Source organism: Macadamia integrifolia, unplaced genomic scaffold (genome assembly GCF_013358625.1).
Source record: "Macadamia integrifolia cultivar HAES 741 unplaced genomic scaffold, SCU_Mint_v3 scaffold946, whole genome shotgun sequence".
Lineage (NCBI taxonomy): Eukaryota > Viridiplantae > Streptophyta > Magnoliopsida > Proteales > Proteaceae > Macadamia > Macadamia integrifolia.
Window position 1 is genome coordinate 63,573 of NW_024870591.1, and position 13,546 is coordinate 77,118.

Sequence of the window (13,546 nt, forward strand, 5' to 3'; positions counted from 1 at the left end):
GCGCATGAATTTTTTTTCTTCCGGTGACTGTTTGCTGCTACAGCACTTTGCAAGTGATTTTTTTTTTTCTCTCTTTTCTTCTTTCTTCTCCCTGCTTCTTCCTTCTTCGTATGATTAGTTTTTTTTTTTTTTTTCTTCCTATGGTGACAAAGATGATTGGTTGGTTGATAAGTGTAGGTTCAGGTTCCACTTATCTATGGAAACAATTGGTGGTAGCAGTGGGGGTGAAAATACAAGTACGGCTGCTACTGCACAATCAACGATTGATCCAAGCAAGGATCCGAAAAGGAGAGCTAAGTCAAATGATCCTGGATGGAAATATGGGTATTGGCCTGACGTATCTGACAGAAATTGGATTAAATGTACCCTTTGTGGGAAGGATGTCAGGGGAGGAATAAAACGGTTGAAGCAACATCTTATTGGTGGCTATGGAGATGTAGCCAAGTGTGTGAAAACAACTGAAGCAATTGCTAAAGAGATGAGAGATGCAATATTGAAGAACCAGAGGAAGAGGAACTTTGATTGTTTAGATGATTTGGATGTTAGTGATGGACCTACAGAAGTAACCCGTTCACAACATAATATAGTATCTGATTTGGGGGTCTCATTTCCTATCCCTAGCTCTGGGACAACTTCAAGAAGAAATAAAGCTATCATTCAAACACAATCCAAACAACAAGTAAGGGGTCCCATGGATAAGCATGTGAGGAGGACTCCTGAAGAAGTGGTTGCAGAAAGGAGGGATAAATGTTCATATCAAACAACAATGGAGAACCGAGTAAGAGGAGAAGAAGAAAGAGATAAACTTCGTTCTTATTTTGCAAGGTGGGCTTATGAGAGTGGTGTTCCATTTAATGCTTTAAAGTTGAGGAGTTTTGAGGAATTGGTAGAGGCAATTGGTCAATATGGACCAGGTTTCAAGCCCCCTTCAATTCATGACTATAGGGGGCCTCTATTGAAGTCTGAAAAGGATAAAATTGATGAGTTAAAGGTGAAGTGTCAAGGATATTGGAGGAAACATGGGTGCACACTCATGTCAGATGGGTGGACAGACAAGAGAGGAAGGCACCTAATTAATTTTCTTGTCAATTGTCCGGAGGGGACTTTTTTTTTGGAGTCTGTGGATGCATCTAGCCAATCACAAACAGCTGAAATGTTATTTAAGCTACTTGATAGCAAGGTTGAAGAGATTGGTGAAGATAATGTGGTTCAAGTAGTCTCTGATAATGCTGCCAACTATGTTGCAGCGGGTCGACTACTAATGGAGAAAAGGAAGAGGTTATTTTGGAGTCCATGTGTAGCTCATTGCATAGACCTTATGATGGAGGAAGTAGGCAAATTACGCTCTTACATGTCTGTTATATCGAAGGGCAGGAAATTGACTGCATTCATCTACAGGCACACTCGTCTTCTTGAAGCCATGAGGCAAAAAACAGGAGGAGACTTAGTGAGGGCTGGAGTGACTAGATTTGCCTCTTCCTTTTTAACACTCCAGAGCTTATACAAGCACAGAGAATCTCTGAAAAAATTATTTGTTGATGATGAATGGTCCCGTTCTAAGCTTGCATCTACAGAGGCAGGGAAGAATGCTTCTGAGACTGTGTTTGCTACAACATTCTGGAATGGTGTGATGGATTGTATAAGAGCATCACAGCCTCTTCTTCAACTCTTGAGGATTGTAGATGGTGATGAGTTGCCTGCTATGCCTGAAGTATATATGGCAATACAAGTGGCAAGGAAGAACATCAAAAAAAATTTTGGAGATGATGAAAGGAAATGGAAGAAAATCATAGCCATTGTTGATCACCGTTGTGAGACTATGATGAATGGATCAATATATTTAGCTGCCTTTTTCCTCAATCCAAACAAGTTCTTTAAGGCAATAGAAGATAATCCTGATAATGAGTTGGACTTAGCTCAAAAAGCAAGTGATGCCTTCAATGATGTTCTTGTAAGGTTGGTGCCTGATGAGACCTTGCAAGATAAGATCATTGTCCAGGTTGACAAGTATACCACTGTTCAAGGAAGTTTTGCAAAGGACATGGCGATTAGACAAAGGAACAAGTTGAATCCTAGTAAGTATATTTCCTTTTAAAGTTCTAATTAGTTTAGAACTTAAAATGTTGATTTTTTACTTAACCTATTTTTTTATATTATATATTTATAGTCTCTTGGTGGTCTCGACATGGAAGTACTGCTCCTGACCTTTCAAAGCTTGCATTGCGCATACTTGGTCTTTGTTGCTCATCTTCTGGTTGTGAGCGCAATTGGAGCACATTTGAATTTGTGAGTATTGACTATTGAGTTCTGAGTACAATAGTACATGTACTTCACTTAATATGGTTTTATTGAAGATAAGTAGATAACCTCATATTATTAATGTTTTTCAGATTCACACCAAGAAGAATAGGTTAGAGCATCAGCGGTTAAATGATCTTGTCTACATTCAATATAATCGCCGACTTCAAGCAAGGTTCCAAGAAAGAAAAGAACAATGTAGAAACTACAATCCATTGTTGCTCGATGATCTTAATTGGAGTAGTGAGTGGATGATTGGTGAATCAGAGGATGAATTAGTGCATCCTGAGAATGATATCACTTGGAGAGATGTTGATAGAGCACTTGGAGCATCTTCATCATACCAAGGCCATAATAGACCAAGGAGGGCTCCAGCATCTACCAGTGGAACCAATCTTTGCTATACCCGGCGTGGTAGGAGGGTTGAGCTTGAGGATTTGTCAGATGAAGAAGTGGATGAGATGAGTGAAGAGGATATTCGTGATGATGAAAACATTGAGGATGATTATGGCATAGCTCCAGATGATGCAAGCCAGCAACAAAATGCAGTTGAAGAAGAAGATTTTAATTTAATTACTGATTTGGATTGAAAGTCTTTGAGTCTTAGAACTTTGACGTATTTTGAGTCTTTAAACTTTAAAGTTTTTTGAGTCCTTGAACTTTTAAGTATTTGACTTTCTTTGTTTACTAAATTCTTAGGATTTTAATTTATTTTATGTTTTAGCTTCATTGAAGTTTAAAGTTTTTTAGAATGATTAAGAATCCCCAGGTTAGTCACTTCTCATCCATTTAATTTGGCATCTCGATTTTTACTTTCGATGTATTTTAATTCTAAGTTCTTAATTACTTCTTTGACAGGAGTAGAAATATAGTGGATGACCTTAGGGCTTAGGCACTCATTATGGCATCATAGAGGTAAGTATAATAAATACTTGTATATTTTATGTCTTCTTTTCTTTATATTTATAATTTTGTTTCATAATTATGTATTTATATTATATGTTAATATGTTAAGATGATTGATGATTGAATATTGATGATTCATGATTGAATATTGATGATTCATGATTGAATATTGATGATTGATGATTGATGATTGATGATGAATTGATGATGAACTTAGTTTATTCACTTTATTGATTTGTTTTCTTGATGAATATCTTACATTGGTATGAATATAAACATTTAATATTTATTTAGCATATGAGTAATATGATTTAACTAGTATTTGAGTCAAATAGATTGGTTTTATAAAAAAAAGTACACAAGAACGCTTTAGTCAATAAGGCGACGCTTTATGCCCGCCTTATTGCTAAGGCGCTCCGACAGGCCCTCAAACGCCTTAGTCGCACCAGCGCTTTAAAAACTATGATCTAGTTACAATAAAACAATTTCTAGTTACAACCTGGATTCTCAGAAAAGCAAAACCAGACCTGATACCATGAATTTTTTTACCCTCCTAATCAACCTAGGATTTCTAATTAACAAAAAATGAAAATAAAAATCGCCTACAACTCCTATAGGTTCTAGGACTCAATATTTTTGTAATAGGAAAATAAAATTGGACTTCTAAATCCCCACAACCAGGACTGGACAATATTCCAAATGCGAGCAGGAATGGAGCTCCAGCTGGCTCCTCCTTTCTGGCGGCTGAACAGGGATTCAGTGATCAGGATACACAATAGTTCTCAAGGCAGCCAGACGGCCCGGTAGGGGTCTAGGCGACTATTGCCTTAGTGCAATGTCGCCTTAATACAACACACAGCACTTATTTATGCCAAATATCATTTAAGTAAATGTGATATTATTCATAAATAATATCATAATTCTCAAGACAACTAGGCGGCCTGGTAGGGGTCTAGGCGACTATCGCCTTAGTGGATTGTCACCTTAGTACAACGCACAGCATTTATTTGTGTCAGACATCATAGTTCTCAAAACAACTAGGCGGCCTAGTAGGGGTCTAGGTGACTATCGCCTCAGTGCATTGTCGCCTTAGTACAACGCACAGCACTTATTTATGTCAAATATCATTTAAGTAAATGTGATATTATTCATAAATAAGCAAACAACCCTATTTTGATCGAATAAAAACAGTTTAAAAATCAAATTCCAAAAGGGAAAAAGTCAACCCCTTAGTCAAAGAAGAAAAACTAGATTTTTTGTTGTAGGGGCAATTTGCAACTTTCAAATGTTTCATAAATCTTATCATCATAAAACATTGCTAAGAACCAAAAGTGTGGTAAAATAATATTTTGTTTTGAAGTCTATAAAAGTATTTTCATTCAGGCGACTTTAACCACATTTGCACATTTTACAATAAGTTTGACCAGAACAAAACTTTGTCATTACGACTTAGATTTAAGTAATCTTCGACTTGTCGGAAAGTTGGTTCTATGCTCTACCTAATACAAAAATCTCATGTAAAAATAAAATCATTTGACCAGTCAAACTTACTAGAGAACAAGAACATTTCTCTAAATGTTGACTTTTGATGACTTAATGTTGATTTTGTATGACTTACGTGGCTTAATGTTGATTTTTTACATGGTTTAAAGTATCTCCGATACGATACAATACCCTCCGATATGTATCTTAAATTTAGCCGACCAACAGACATTTTAATCCTTAATCTTTAGCATATCTTAGCGTATCTCCGATACTTAACTTAAATTAAGTTGACCGATACTTTAATCCTTGATTTTTTATGACATAAGGTATATGTAGCATACTAAATAATGTTGAAAATAGGGGAAATAAAAAAGAACATTTGGGCCCTTGCAATGCCTAAACAGGCCCCTTGTCGCCTAAATGCTTAGATACCCCACCACTACCCTGGGTCGCCTTGTCAACTATATGGGATACACACGAATTGGGCCTTATTTTTTATTCTAATTTAAGAAATCATCACATTGTAATCAACTTCAATTAATTGGTATGGAATCTCCGCCTGATCAATTGGCGTTCTGCGGCCATGATTTGATCTCTCTTTATTTCTTGCCCTATACCAGCCAACCATCCTTAAGGTGAGAGAGAATTCTCTCAAGCTAGTGCATGGTGTGTCATGATTCCCAGTGGGTTCTTTTGAGTTTGCTCAAATCTTTCCACTTAAGTTACTTTCCTGGAACTAATTATCAGGATTGAAAGGTTATTACACTTTCCTGAATCATTCCTCAAAAAAAAAAGGTGACAAAAAGTAATTAAGTCATTCAAGAAATCAAGAGGAAACTAAGTACTATAGAATGTAACATCTACTAATGTGAATGAGTAAGAACCTTATAGTAACTGCTTTATCGGTATATCCAACTTCTCTTTCAATAAAGGCACCCCGCACCACACTCGTCGGCTGGAAAAAGCATGCCATTCATATACTCAGAAGTGAAAATTACCAAAGGAAAATGAAATGCCTTCTAAAGGCAATATCCAGCTATGTTGCACTATTATACCAGAGAGGTCACAAAACTTATCATGTATACAACAACTGAATCTACCCCAAAAAAAAGAATACTACAGCTTAAGGATCAATCATTTGATTGTATCAGCCTGGCACAGAAACTCACATAATTTCTCTTCGGCAAAATTAGAAGCCGAGCAAGTCGCTCCAGCCCATTCAATATGAAGTACCTAACAAAAGTACAGTGAAAAGTTATTCAAGGCATAAGACAGTAAGAGCAGAATGGCCCAACGCTTACTAGTTAAAAAAAATGAACAAGGCTTTTAGTCACTAGAGGACCAATTTCAACTTACCCGCCCATTTCAGTCGCCTCTTCTTTATAAGAAATTAGTTTCAGGGGATCAGCACCTCTCAAGTGGCAAGCCTTTGACTAAAAATAACAAAATCAAACCATCAAATAAGGGATCAAAACAAAGTAGATAACACTTAATACAAAAAAGATAGTGATCACACTATTGAAAAATATTAGGATTCAACAATGATCAATTGTCACATGTAATACCCTATTTGGTTGATGCAATTCCTTCTAAGCAATTTTATTTCACCAAAGATTCAAAAACATGATATTAACCAGTGGGTTGCCAACCGTAGAAGCATGGTGGAAAACCACAAACAAACACTATAAATAACAGATGGTTCATAGGTTGATAGGGAATTTCTGATCATCTATCCAGCTATCAGAATAGCAATTTTTGGGATAATATCTTGATGTACTCCTTGGTTTCAGATTCTTTTTTCTTTTCTTTCTTTTGCATTTTCGGAACATTTCGTTTCGGGCTTTTTTACTCTTGAATCAATAAAATTTTCTGCTATCCATAATTTATTACAAATAAATAAATACTTTTTTTTTGGGTGAATAAATAAATACTTAATTTGCTAGAAATGGAATATTTTCAAACTTGAGTACCACAACACAATTCACAGAGCTGGAGCATAAGAAATTGAGCAATCAAGCAACATGCTAACCACCGTCCTATACAGCAGATAGCTATCAAGGCATCGCCTAGGAGACGCCTAGGTGACAAGTCGCCTCAACCTGGACTAGCACTGTAATGCCACCAAATTTGGAACCTTATAATAGGTATTTTTTATGTTGTTTTTCTAAGTCTATTTAAATATTTGAATTTGGGATTTAATTAATGACTTAATGGGTTAGCCTAGTTGTTAGTACTTCATTAATTAGAGGTCTTAGAATCAAACCTTAATACTAGCAACGAGGGGGGGTTATTAATTAATTTAAGATCTTTTTTACTAAGGCCTAGGCTATGGTGGGTCACATCATAGTATTAATAAATCAAATCGTGGGAAGGGAGGAACCTCCTTTGTGGGAAATAGATTAGTAAGTCAGTAAAAGAAAAAAAAAAAAAAAAGGAGTTGGAGACAAGAAAGGAAAGTGGAAGTAGGAAATCGAAGGGAATCATGTGGAAGAGAGAGAATGAGAGAGAAAAAGAAGGAAAAAAAAGGGAGTCATGAGAGGAGAGAGAAAAAGAAGGGAAAAAGAGAGAGTCGTGAGAGGGAAAAGGAGAGAAATAAAAGAGAGGGAATGAGGGAAAACCGAGAGAGAAAGAAAGGAGATCGTGGAAGGGAAATTGTGCATTCTTATTCCTCCTTTACTACTCTATTTTGTTCACTCCAGGTACTTGTTCTTCCTCCCCTTGGTTAACATCTTTGTGTCCAATTTTAATCTTGGTTCCTTGAATTGATTTCTGCCTTATTACAGTAACTACAAGATTCTTGGTGTTAAGTGTATCAAATCTTGATTAACTCTTAGTTTCTTGAATAGGTTACTGCCCTATTACAATGCCTACAAGATTCTTGGTGTCAAGTATATCAAATCTTAATGTCATTTCAGATCCTTGAACTGGGTTGTTGTCCCTAATTCCTAATATTTGTTAACTTCTACCCAAAACTTTGGGGTTAGCTTTGATTTAAGTAACTAATTCAATGATTCAGTCGGACTCCCCCATGATGAAACCTAATCCGTTTTAGGGTTCGAGTTTTCCTTGAGATCCAAATTGTGGGACCCAATACTGTCGGATCCCTCCCATCTTTTGAAGTGTTTTTATCCTTCTAGTAGCTATTAACTCCTAGAGTTTGACCTCCGATTGAGAGGGTCGACTTTTAGGTTGACTTCTTGACCTTAAAGGGAAGTAAGGTTTTTAGTTAGGGTCAGGACAGGTAATTAAAGGATTATTAATTGCAGATTGTGACCTCCCGGATAGTTGGGACTCAAAGGGTGGATTGTAGTGAGTGTACACAACAAGTGTGTGGTATGTTTGACCTGTTTTTTTTTTTTTTTTTTTTTTTTTGGATGAATAAATAATTTATCACCAAAAGAGAAGACTATACAAGGGGGGAGAGAGAGAGGGGGGAGTCCAAAGCCAACAAAGGAGCAAGGCCCATGAGCAAGCAAAAGCAAAGCTAAAAGAAAAGGCAGATGCAAATGCAAAAGAAGCAATCACCAATAATGGCTATCAACCAAGGGGGGGAGGAGCCAGAATCCGGAAAGACCTCAAGAGGGATGGATGAGATCCACCTGAAGGTTCCAAGCATCAATGATATGGGAGTTTCTGGAGGTGAATTTGACTGGCCGAGACTAGAGGGAAGAGGTTTTGGACTTAACATCAAAGTAGATAGCTTTCCAAATCTAGTCTAGGGAGCGGTATTCGGGGGTCCATCTACGGATGTTATGCTCTATCCAGAGGTGGTTAATGGTAGCACAGAATGCAAGCTTACCGATGGAGTCACAAATGGAGGATCCAAAGAACGTCATATCAATCCAATTCCATTCCCTATCGAAGGAGAGAATGGGTCTTCTGGGACGCCAACATTTGGACAGGACTCAAGCAAATGTTTTTAATATTTGTTATTTCATTTACTTAAGATATTATTCATAAACAAGCAAATACCCCCTATTTGAATCCAATAAAAATAGTTTAAAAATCAAATTCTAAAAGGATAAAAAGTCAATACCTCAGTCTAAGAATAAAAATTGGATTTTGGTTATAAGGACAATTTTCAACTTTTAAATGCTAGGGTTTTTCTCAATTATGAAAATTTTATAAATTCTATCATGTTAAAACATTGCTAAAAACCAAAAGTCCGGTAAAATAATATTTTGTTTTGATACTCATAAAATTATTTTCATTCAGGCGATTTTAACAGTATTCGCGCATTTAAAAATAAGTTTGACTGAAGCATAACTTTGTCATTGCAACTCAGATTTAAGTAATCTTAGACTTGTTAGAAAGCTGGTTTTATGTTATAACTAATACAAAAAGTCTCATGTAAAAATAAAATCATTTGACCAGTCAAAATTATTATAGAATAAGAGCATTTCTCTAAATGTTGATTTTCTATAACTTAATATGACTTAATGTTAATTTTTTATGATTTGATGTGGCTAAATGTTGATTTTTAATGACTTGATATGGCTTAATCTTGATTTTTTATGATACAAGGTATATATAACTTACTAAATAATATTAGAAAATAGAAAAAATAAAAAATAACACTTGTTCGCCTTAAGGCGGGTGCCTTCTTGCCTAAGCGCTTAGACAACCCTCCACCGCCTTGGTTCGCCTTGGCGCCGTGACAACTATGGATGTCTTCGATGCCATGATGACAGAGACAGCAAGTTGGGTTGACTGGAATATGACGGTGAAGGAGAAAAGATTGGGTGGGGAGGCAATTGGTCAAACTTCACCAAAGGGTGAAGCTATGATGAGGAATGTGGTCTTTGAACCAAACTACCTTATGCCAAGGGACCGTCGGGGAAGGGGTACGAATGAAGGACCAAGCAGAGGCAGTAGAAAAAGGTTCCAGTAGGGGAGGGGATCCAAATGTCCTCTCTGCCTCTATGACCCAAGGGAAGGGGGGAAGGATAGACCAAAGGTCAAGGAGGGGAGGGGGAGACCAGCCGAAGGGGGAAAGGATAGAAGAGACAGAGGCATTAGAAGGAAGGCCTAAAGAGTAGATGATTCTAAGGGAGATGAGGCAAGAAATGATGCCAGCAGGGTGCCAGGGGTCATTCCAGAGAGAGATAGAATGGCCATTCCCAATGACGAATGAGATAGTCGAGAGGGCAACATGTCTGTGGTCAAGAATCTTCTTCCAGATCTAGGAGGCATCAGGAATGGAAGGGGCAGTCCAGAGGGAGTTAGATTTGAGCAAACCCAAGTAAATCCAGTCTACCTAAATGCTTTTTTGTTTTGACACAACCTTCCAAATTAGCTTGAGAATGGCAGCAGAGTTGATGGTTTTGATTCTTCTAATCCCAAGACCACCTTCTGCTTTAGGAAGGCAAACCTTCTCCCAACTAAGGGGTCTCAAGAATTTAGAGGAAGCAGATCCTTTCCAAAGGAAGAAACAGAGGAGCCCTTCATAGGATTTGATGATGGAAGCAGGAAGGGCAAAGGTGCCAGCCCAATAGAGGTACATGGACTGGAGGACCAATCTGATCAAGGTAAGGCGGCCAGCGAAAGATAGAAGCTTGCCTTTCCAGAGCTAGAGCCTTTTCCTGAGGTTGTCCAGCATGGGGGCACAATGATGGGTGGAAAGCTTGGAGAATATCAAGGGAAGACCCAAGTATTTCACAGGTAGAGATCCAAGCGGAATACCAAAGAGCTCGAAGAGGGAAACGCGGACCTCGGGGGCGACGCCAGAAATGAAAATATTAGACTTGATGAGATTTCTGCTGAGCACCGATATAGATTCGAAGGAATGGAGGGTGGACATGATAGTGGAGATAAAGAGAGGATATGATTTGGAGAAGATCATGATGTCATCGACGAATGCCAAGTGAGAGAGGAGGGATTTGCATTTAGGAATGGGAGAAATGAGGTGGAGATCAGTAGCAGATTGAATGAAGCAGGAGAGGACTTCCAAGGATAGAGAGAATAGCAAAGGGGAAAGGGGGCATCCTTACTGGATGCCTCGACTTGAGGGGAAGTGACCAATAGGGCTCCCATTCACCAGAACAGAGAAGTGGGGGGAGGAGATGCAGATCCGAATCCAATGAACAAAAGATGGAGGGAATGCCATTTGAAGAAGCACATTGGAGATAAAATCCGAGCTAATGATGTCAAAGGCTTTGTGGGTGTTAATCTTGAGGAGATCCGTAGGGGAGTGGGACTTACGGTCGAAACCGTGAAAAATCTCATGACGGAGCATGATGTTATCTGAGATACTCTTGCCAGCAATGAAGGCCGACTGATTAGGGCTGAAGAGGAAGTCAATGACTTTTTGAATCCTGTTGGCAAGGATTCTGGCCTCAAACTTATAGAGGAGATTACACAAAAATGGGCCTGAAATCATTCATGGAGACCGCACCTTCCTTTTTAGGGATGAGGCAGAGGAAGATGTGGTTAATCCCTTCTATTTGATTTGGGCTGAAGAAAAAACTTTGAACCGTAGAGATAAGGTCATTTCTGATGGTACTCCAGTAGGCAGAGAAGAAACCCATCTTGAAGCCATTAGGGCCCGGAGCTTTGTTGAATTTGTGGGAAAGGATGGCAGAGATTATTTCCTCCTCACTGGGGATGGATTGAAGAAAAGGTATAAAATTAACTGGCACAGATTTGTTGAGGAGATTCTGGGGGATGGGGGTTAGAGAGAGAGGGGGGACTAAAGAGCCTCTATAAGTGAGAGATGGCTTCAGCTTTGATGAGCTCAAGGGAGAAAAGATCAGCCCCAAAGGAGGAAGCAAGCTTTGGGATAGAGTTGGCATTTTTCTGGCTTTGAAAGAGTGAAGGAAATAAGCCAAATTGGAATCACCTAGCTCAAGCCATTTGATGCGGGCTTTTTGGCACAGGAAGCTTTCTTCCTGATCCAGCAGCAAGGCCAAATCAGAAGAGGCAGATTTCTCTTCCTCAACAAGAATAGGGTTGAGGAGATCCTGCTAGATTCTAGATTGGATGGAGTGAAGATTTTCCCGAGCTGAAGTGACCTGAGAGGTGATGTTCCCGAAGGTTGATGAGTTCCAAAGCTTTAAAGCAACTTTCACACTCTTGAGTCTGGAGGAAAAAGAAAGGAGAGGGAAAGGGGAGCGAGAGGTGTGGCTTTGCCAGGTAAAGAAGACAAGGGAGTGGAAATCGAGGAAGGTAATCCACATGTCGAAGAATTTCAAAGGTATAGGGCCAAAGGAGCGGAAGGGGATAACATGAAGAGAGATGGGGCTATGACCAAAGACCCCCAGAAGACCAAAGCTGGCATGAGAAGAGGGGAAAGAATCAAGTCAGGCTTCGTTAACAAGGGCTCTATCAAGCTTACATGCTACACGAAGGTTACCAGATCTTCTGTTGTGCCAGGTGAGCTTGACTCCAGACCATCTAAGATCAGTAAGATTAAGATCATCAATGCAATCATTGAAGGAGTCGACAACCTGGGAATCAATGGGGTTGCCCCTTGCTTTTCGTGGCTGAACCGAATAACATTGAAATCTCTAGAGATGCCCCAAGGACAGGGGCCCAGGGTGTTGGCAAAGGAATGGAGATCATCCCGAAGAGAGGACCTGTGTGAGGCTTGGTTATGGGCATAAACAATGGAGAGGAAGCAAATGAATGGGCCGGAGTGATGGGAGATTGAGATGTGGGTTACTTGGGCCGAGGAGGAGAGGCTGGTTATGGTAAGTAAGGCGGGGTCCCAAAGGATCCAGATTCTCCCATTCGGGCTGTGATGATAATTGGAGAGGAAGGACTAATTGGGGGAAATTGAGGAAGCAATACGGGTCGTATTGGCCTTGAGAACCCTGGTTTCCAAAAGGCATTAGGTTTCCAAAAGGCAGTAGAGGTTGGACTGAGAGGAGCGAATAAGAGATTTGATTTCCGCTTGTTTAGCCGAGGAATTGAGACCTTAGACATTCCAAATGGTCCAAGTCTCAAGGAATCATTGAGAATTGGTAGGAGTGGGCATCGAACGCTTGGACGAGCAACGGGGGGTGATGGGGATGGGGAGACCAGTGGAGAAGGGAGGCCGACGGTTGTAGCCAATGACAGGGGCGGTGGTAGATGTGGATGATGATTTGGTGTTGATGGATGAGTTTTTTTGTTTGTGTCCAGGGGTGCAGGGTGGAGGCTTTGTTGGTGGTAGATGGTTGGTTAAGGATGACAGGTTAAATTGGTTGGTGGGTACCTAGTGGCTCATCCATGGCAAGGTTCAACAGAGTTCTCTGAGTTATCTGGCCGGATGTGCTGAAGGGATCAATTTAAGTTAAGTTAACAGTTGATGAGGGCGTAAGGCCAGAGTTCTTCGATTGAGTCGCAGAGGTGGTATTGTCATTTGCTGGGGAGCAGTTCTGAACAGATGAGAGCACTTCTGGGTCATCTGATTGTATATTGGTCACACTAAGAGAAGTGCCCAACCCCGTGAGCAGTGTTGTAGTCGAACGGGGGCCTTAGGAAGCAGGAGGACCATCAACGAGAATCGTGGGGCTTTCTGAGGTCTGTTGAGGAGTTGTTTAGCCTTCCAAGGCCTGACGAGAAATTGTGAGGCCTTCCAAGGCCAAACGAGGATCATTAGGAGCATCGTGAGCTTTGAAGAGAGCTGTTGGATTAGTAGTGGGAGCAACCAAGGGCGTCGTAGGCATCTCTGCAGAGGTCTTAGGCGGCAGAGCAATCTCGTTTGGAGAGAGATCTCATCAACAGTCACAAGGGCCTGAGTGACGGTGGCAACTAACGGAGAAGAACCTGCAGCAGAGGTAAGCCCATCGGTAACAGTCCGATAGGCAGCGATCGGGGGTGAAGAGGGAAGGTTGAGAAGATCGGAGCATGGGTTAAGTTGGATGGGTGGGTCAGG

General features: G+C 39.9%; 1 protein-coding gene across 1 annotated transcript in view; it reads right to left on the minus strand.

Annotated features, from left to right (window-relative positions):
- Positions 1–13,546, minus strand: part of LOC122070567 (DNA-directed RNA polymerase I subunit 2) — an 80,162-nt gene that overhangs the window by 51,818 nt on the left and 14,798 nt on the right. The window contains exons 3-5 of the mRNA XM_042634745.1: positions 6,046–6,122; positions 5,859–5,922; positions 5,574–5,644 (exon numbers count right to left, since the gene is read on the minus strand). Coding sequence (XP_042490679.1) covers positions 5,574–5,644; positions 5,859–5,922; positions 6,046–6,122 — 212 coding nt within the window. The remainder of the gene's footprint in view (positions 1–5,573; positions 5,645–5,858; positions 5,923–6,045; positions 6,123–13,546) is intronic.